The 7,596-nt window shown below is 39.2% G+C and overlaps 3 protein-coding genes across 3 annotated transcripts in view; 2 read left to right on the top strand and 1 right to left on the bottom strand.

Moving 5' to 3' along the window:
- The window catches only part of AK88_04890 (uncharacterized protein), a gene marked incomplete at both ends in the record, with an annotated part of 2,054 nt that extends 1,049 nt beyond the window's left edge, over nucleotides 1–1,005 (top strand). Inside the window, one exon of the mRNA XM_012482494.1 lies at nucleotides 613–1,005. Coding sequence (XP_012337917.1) covers nucleotides 613–1,005 — 393 coding nt within the window. The remainder of the gene's footprint in view (nucleotides 1–612) is intronic.
- A 739-nt stretch (nucleotides 1,006–1,744) lies between these two features.
- On the bottom strand, nucleotides 1,745–2,812 carry AK88_04889 (GDP-mannose 4,6-dehydratase; the record flags this gene model as incomplete). The annotated part of the gene is made up of 1 exon (XM_012482493.1): nucleotides 1,745–2,812. The coding sequence occupies one exon, from the start codon at nucleotides 2,810–2,812 to the stop codon at nucleotides 1,745–1,747; it is 1,068 nt and encodes a 355-aa protein (XP_012337916.1).
- Nucleotides 2,813–3,736: 924 nt separating this feature from the next.
- AK88_04888 (uncharacterized protein) lies at nucleotides 3,737–7,591 on the top strand (the record flags this gene model as incomplete). The annotated part of the gene is made up of 1 exon (XM_012482492.1): nucleotides 3,737–7,591. The coding sequence occupies one exon, from the start codon at nucleotides 3,737–3,739 to the stop codon at nucleotides 7,589–7,591; it is 3,855 nt and encodes a 1,284-aa protein (XP_012337915.1).
- Nucleotides 7,592–7,596: the final 5 nt, after the last annotated feature.

Below are 7,596 nucleotides of genomic sequence, written 5' to 3'. Positions count from 1 at the left end.
CCGCAAGAAGGGGCGCGTGGGGAAACAGAATGCACATCAGGGGGGAGGGAGGAAAAAAAAAAAAAAAAAAAAAAAAACATAAAAGTCAACCCGAGTGTTGCGAAACAGAGGAAATAGGCCAAGGGAGAGAGAGGGGCACACACCGATTTCTCTACCCACTTAGCTGCATATGGGCATCCCACCTGCTGCGTACACGTGCCCTTTGCCAAGAAACCGCTTACGCGGCACCATTACGTTTGGCCAAATAATAACTACTATGGACAAACGAAGTGGCGTCCCGTTTTCGCGTTTTCTTTCAACGTTGAGATGGTGAAGTGACATATTAACCGCTGTACTGAACTGTTCATGTTTTGTCACGTCTCTACCAAGGGGGATATGAAAAAATTGCGTAATGCATTTTATTGTCCTTTCTTGAAATTGGTCGCCAGCACTCCCTGAGCTATTTGTAGCAGTTGGCATAATATATCAGCAGGCCACCAAATGGGATTGTTTGTGCCTTGTCCTTTTGGGGGTCTTTTCTCATCCCCTACACTGGATAGATAAACCACCATCTGTGTGGCACCTTCACATGAAATTCCTTTTTTTTTTTTTTTTCCCTGCCCATCTCTGCAGAAAACATCCGTTGCCGTGGCAACTGTGACCAATGGAAAGGGTCTAATAAAATTGAACGGAAAAAATCTTGACCTAGTGGAGCCACACATATTGAGGACCAAGGTGTACGAACCCTTATGGTTAATCGGATCAGCAAAATTAAAAAACTTAGATATTCGTATTCGAGTAAAAGGAGGTGGACAAACTGCCCAAATTTATGCCATCAGACAAGCCATTGGAAAAGGAGTCATTTCCTATTACCAGAAATACGTAGACGAATCTACAAAGAAAGAATTAAAGGATGCTCTGTTAAGGTACGACAGAACGCTGCTTGTTGGAGACACAAGAAGATGTGAACCGAAGAAATTCGGTGGAAAGGGTGCTCGTGCCAGATACCAAAAATCATACAGATGAATTTACTTTTATTGTTCACTTTATTTTTTTTTTTCATTTTTAATTGTTGCACACGTGTAAGAGGGAGGATGTAGATAAGGTTGCCCATACGTTACGTCCTGGTTTTCCATGGGGCATCCTTACATGGCCTTTTAGCTGTGAATCTGCTTATCCGCATTTGCAGTAAGTGCTAATGAATGTGCCATTTTTGCAAAATAAAGAAAAATAAATAAATAATTTTGGAACGAATTAGAGGCAGAGAATACGAAGCACTCCCAAACTGAAGCCGCGAAATATACAGGAGTCCATTGTGCACGCTCAACAATTTATTTATGCATTCGTACATATACACGTGTATTCAAAAAAAAAAATTTTTTTTTTTTTTTTTTTTTTTTTTCCTTTTTTGCCTGTGTGCCTATGTGTATATATTTTATTCCAACAACGGCGTAGTGCGTAACCACTTGAACCCTTTTTAAATAATCATTGCAATTGTGCCATACAATTGAGAAAAAAAAAAAATTACAATGTAGACGACTTGCGCGACTGATTAATACGGGTGACGCAAGAAACTGCACATGTCAAAGACACTCACAGAGAGGGCGGCCCGCAAACACACACACTGCTGTGTTCATTGTGAAGTGTAAACTGTGCAAAAGGTTCTACGTACACAAAAAAGAACAATCAGTTTGGGGGGGAGCCCAACTGCTTCTTCGTAAAAAACAATTGGAAGGTGCCCTGCCACCGGTGTTTGTGCTACTTCTTAGGCGCACGCCCGGTAAAGCTGGTACCTGCGGACACAAGTATCGAAATTGTCGATAGGCAAACTGCACTCCTCGAGGTCACATCTGAGCATCTCATAAATGAGTTGAAAGAAGGAATAGGTCGGAGCCCAGTGCAGCACTTGGCGTGCCTTAGAAGAATCGCCATGCAAATTGAAAACATCACATTCTCGATAATATTTGGAGTCTTTTTTAATAAGCACACGATCGTTTTGATCGACCCCGATCTCTTGAACGCCTGTTCCTTTCCATTTTAAAAAAATCCCAACGAAGGAAAAAGAAATTTCACAAAATTCCTTCACCGTATGTTTTTCATTTGAGCTTATGACAAAGTCATCAGGCTCATCCTGTTGTAGCATTAAATACATAGCACGGACGTAATCCTTTGCATGTCCCCAATCTCGGTAGGTAGATATATCCCCTAATATTATAGCGTCTTGTTTATTTTTGCAAATATTTGCTACCCCCCTTGTAATTTTCCGAGTTACAAATGTTTCCCCTCTCCTTGGGCTTTCATGATTAAACAAAATCCCATTCACACAAAACATTTTATACGACTTTCTATAACATATCGTTATGTAATGAGAGTACAATTTTGCAATTGCATAAGGGGAGACAGGATTAAATGGAGTGCATTCGTGTTGCATATCATCAGTGGAGCATCCATACAACTCAGAGGTAGAAGCATTATAAAATTTTACATTCGGTAGGTTTGACATTTTTATTGCTTCTAATATGCGTAAGGTCCCTACGCCCGTCGTGTCGGCTGTGTAGACGGGCAAATCAAAACTAACCTTTACATGACTCTGTGCAGCTAAATTGTAAATTTCATTTGGCTTTATTTTATTTATCAAGTTACAAATGCTGCTGCTGTCTAGGACATCTCCGTAATGCAAATGGAGCTGATCAAAAATGTGATCTATTCTTTTGGTGTTAAATGAGCTGCACCTGCGTATCACCCCATGTACTATGTACCCCTTCTCCAGTAACAGTTCGCTCAGGTACGAGCCGTCCTGCCCGGTGATGCCGAAGATGAGCGCTACGCTCATTTTGAGGGAGGGCGGAGGTGAAGGGGCAGAATAGCCGCAGCAAGGAGACGCCACAATTGCGACAGACCTTTTTTTTTTTTTCTGTGTCGCGGACCGCTCTAATGACACACGCGTCGTTTATAAAATACACGAAAAGGTGTGGACAAAATCATACTCAGGGAACGCCAAACGCAGAATACACACTTGTTAATTTTTCACTTTTGCAAAGGGACTCTCCCATTTTGTGTGAACTGCTCGGCGTCCTATACATTGCGCATGGTGTGTACGCCTATAAAGGCACAACAAAAAGTGAAGAACAAAAAAATTGTTATTCCGATGAATAAAAGAAAAAATCTTTTGTGCCTCCTATTTTTTTTTTTTTTTTTTTTTTTTTGCACTACATAACTAAGCAAACGCTGCTCAGAGGTGTGTCCTCTATGTTGCCACGCGTGGGCAAGAATTCGTTGCGCAATAGGCAGGCACAATGAGAAGAAAAGTGTACGCAAATATGTGTGGAAAGGGTGACGGGTGGGACAGGAATGCTCTTGGCAAAGCAAGCATGCAACTGTGCACACACAAAAAAAAAATATATATATATTATTTTATATACATATGTGCATGCAAGCACAGTGGCGTTTTATGGAGCGACCTACGCACCTATCGTTCCCCCTTCTACTTGGTTCCCCGCTTGAGGAAATACCCCTTACAGCTGCACGCTTGAACGGCAAGAATCCATTCGCCATTTTATTTTTTTTTTTTTTTTGCTTTTTCCTATTCATTCGTGTCATTCATATTTTTTTTTTTTTTAACCCTTCCGCAATGACAATCAAATAGAGAGCAATTCTTCCAAATTGCGCTGCGGAATTTTTTTTTTTTTTTTTTGGTACCCACCTTCCCCTTTCGCCTTCTTTATGTCGCCCCCCACGTGGTACACTATGATATAACATGTTCGTTGAATTCCTTCTTTGCCTTCTCACATGGTGTTACGTTCATCGCTGCAAAGGTCTACAAATCAGTAAATATAAAAATCAAAGTTCCTTTTTAAACAATTTGCATGGAGCACATGTCGCGCGTGGTTATCATGTCTACCATTTGAAAAGGGACACATTCGGGGGTAGTGGCTCCCTGCGCGTTGGAGGTGAGAGGCGGGGTCAAGCGCTGCTAGGTGGGTGCAGCGAGAGAGCCCAACATGGGTATGAAGAGGATGTAGAAGAGAGCGGCGAAGAGGATGCAGTGGAAGATGACCAAGGGGAGGACGAAACGGAGGACGAAATGGACGACCAAACGGACGAAGAAACGGAGGACCAAACGGACGACCAAACGGACGACCAAACGGACGACATAGCCCGTGAGGAGCGCCTTGCAGCGTACGAGAAACTGCTGAACGCACAGGGGGATGAAGAGGACCGGATGCTGTCCCCAAAATACAATATGAACATGTACAACGTGCTAGAGAAGCACTACGAACAGAAGGAAGAAAACAAAGTGATCCTAACTGTCCACAATTTGAATTACGAAATTAGTAGCAAGAAACTTATAACCAATTTCAATTTTCAGGTGAACAAATCGGAGTGTGTAGGACTTATAGGAAATAATGGTTGTGGAAAAACGTCGCTGTTAAACCTAATTTTCGACCATTCAGATAATAGTAACAAAAATATTATTATAAATAACAAAGTTGCTAAGGAAGGGTTGACAAATTTTACCCTAACTGAGGAGAATATGCACTCCATGGTGAAGAAAAATAAATTCGAATTTCTGTACAAAATTTTGCACTACATGAAAATAAATTCTCTCGAGTTGTCCCAACTTCCATCGATTATAAAAAATAGAGGTGTCTCCTATTTTGAGCAGATCAATAAAAAAAAAAAAGGAAATGACAATGACCTTTTTTTTAAAAATGGAATATTTTATTTTAAGCAGAATATTCACTTATTGGAAAAAAACAATTTGACCGTATTTGAAAAGGTACTGAAATTTTATCAACCCGTTTTAGACAAATATGAGGTTTTAAATTATATTGAAAAGGAGATCAATTTGTACAGAGATTTGGACTCTGTTCAAATGTGTGCTGTGGAGGGAGAAGTTGGCGACAGGTCCAATCAGTGTGCAAATGGGGACAGAGGTAGTGAGAAACACTCTTATGGTAATAGCTTAAATGGGAAAGAGGACCATTTAAGGCCAGGAAGTTACATCACGAAGAAGAATGCCAACATTATCGAATGCGTAGAAACAAAAAAGCGAGGAGAAAAAAGCAACGAGCAGGCGCAACTCTTCGCGCACTCCAAACTTTTCCAAATGGTGCTCAAATTGTACATGCACGAAAAGGAAAATGTATTCAAAGAGATAAACCAAATAAAAATGAATTTCCACAAGTACCTCAACATTTTGAATTTAAAAAATCTGCTGCATGTGAAATTAAGCAATTTGAGCAACGGATACATTATCCGAGTGTACCTCCTACTCCTTCTACTCAGCAATGCCAAACTTCTTCTAATAGACGAAATAAATAACAACCTCGACATATTTAACATTTTCTTTATTATGAACATTTTTCAATATTCTCTCAAGTATAAAGAAATAGGTATCGTTTTGGCTAGCCACGATTTCTTCCTAGTGAGTAAATTGTGTAATCGAATTTTAGATTTTAACAAAATTTATGGACACGATATCGACTTTAACAATATGGCATTATTAAAAAAGATAAGCAGAAGTGGTCATCAGGCTCTCCACTCTGATGTTCCACAAGAACTACAAAGAAAAAATGAACACAATTCAAACATTACATTTTTTAAAGGAAATTACACCCAATACTTACACACTATGAAAATACTCTTTGACAATAGGAGGAAAAAAAAAGAAGAATTAAAAAAAATTATGGATCAACTAAATGCTGCAATAAATCAAGTTAAGAAAAAAAAAAAAAACGAATTCATGCGTCAGTCATTAAAAAAAAAAGAAGAAGATTTGAAATTATATCAAAATGTCTACTCTACCCTTTTTGACAGCACCCTCAATTATCAATACATGTACTACAATTTAATATACAGCAAGAAGAATGAGAAGGGGGCGGCCAAGGGGGTTCCCAACGAGGGGGTGGTGCAAGATGGAAGAGAAAATATCGGCCTCGTGGGAAAAGACACTGCTGAGGGGAATTCGAATGGTGAAGAGATGATCGAGGAGAAAGACGCTCAGCATAACTCTGGCAACCCAGATGAGCAAACCGGACAAGAGGAAGAAGGCGTGGAATCTTTCGTGTATAATAAAATGAAGGATGTAGAAGGCAACATGAACAAAAACATTCTCATCGACATGAGCAAAAAAATAAAAAACAACGAGCTGATAGAAACAGGAGAGAGGTACGCAAAGAACAATGTGTCTCTGTACGAATTCGACAACTTTTCCTTTTACTTTTGGAATAAAAAAAAAAAAAAAAAAAAATATATTTTTAAAAACATGAATCTGAGCATAAACAGCGGAGAAAATATTCTCCTGTTGGGCAAAAACGGAATTGGAAAATCCACCTTTTTTAAGATACTGACGAATAGGTATAAATTTCAGATGCCCACGGAAGGAAGTAGACATAGAAGAAGCATATATGCGTATGGAGATAGCGAGGATGAAGAGGAATATCAAGAGGGAGGTGTCTACCTGCATGGCGGAGATCGAAGCAACGCAAACGCAACAAAAGACAAAATTGCAAACTTTGAAGGAAGCATACACTGCAACTTCGACAACGTGCTCCTGACCTACTTTGAGCAAAATATGATTAAAAAATTACACCTGGAAATTAACGAATATTTTAGGTACTTAATTGAAAAGGTGAATTATGAACCAGTTCATTTCGATGACGGTTTGGATGTGGATCGCGCAGACGATGTCATTATGGAGAACTATTATGACGAGGGTGAATTTGACAATGGCATTCCTATCTCTGCCTCCAAGGAGCACTTATTTTTTTACATTCTGAACAAAACCAAGCCGTTGTACAACGAACAGCACGTGGACAACCTTGAGGAGAAAATAAAAGCCTTGCTGAAAATATTTTACATCGATAGCTCCACAAGTATGAAAAATAAAAGTGGAGGGGAAAAAGTACGAATACTATTCCTTTCGTTATTTTTAAAAAAATCAAATTTGCTTCTACTAGACGAAATAAATAACAATTTAGATATTTACTTAAAAAATCTTCTGTTAAATTTTTTAAATTATATTTATCAAGGCAGTTATATTTTAACAACTCACGATTTTTACATGATCAAAAATTTGACTAATATCCACAAGGTCGTTTACATATTTGATTACCAAAATGTTTTTACCTTTTACAATGTGCAGGATTTTATACACAACTTCTACCACTTCATTTTGCATTCGTTTGACACGCTCCACATGGGTAGCCCCGCTCAGCGATCTGCCCTCGCGCGGGCTAACCACACACCCGAGCAGCAGCAACGAAGTGGCGCTGTGTACGGCACTTTTCAGAACAACGAAACTGCAAGCAACTCACCGCGTGACGAACGCCAGAATGGACCCACATATGAGGACCCACAGGAAGAGGGGAAAAATCACAATCAAGAAAATTATGACCAAATAATTTACGATAATTACGACTATAAAATTTTGCAATTCTTAAAAACGCAATATGCAAAGGATAGAAATGAAAGAAAAAATATGGAACAAATAACTGATCATGAGGAGGAAGACATTTTCGAAAAAAAAAAAGTCAATAGGAAAAATTTTGGAGGCAAAGGCTCTTCCGGGAAAATAAAAATAAAGAATTGGAAGCGCTGGAAAAAGTGAACTCC

The sequence above is a fragment of the Plasmodium fragile genome, assembly GCF_000956335.1.
Source record: "Plasmodium fragile strain nilgiri unplaced genomic scaffold supercont1.80, whole genome shotgun sequence".
NCBI lineage: Eukaryota > Apicomplexa > Aconoidasida > Haemosporida > Plasmodiidae > Plasmodium > Plasmodium fragile.
Note: the sequence above shows the minus strand (reverse complement) of the source record. Positions and strands in the feature narration are given on the sequence as shown.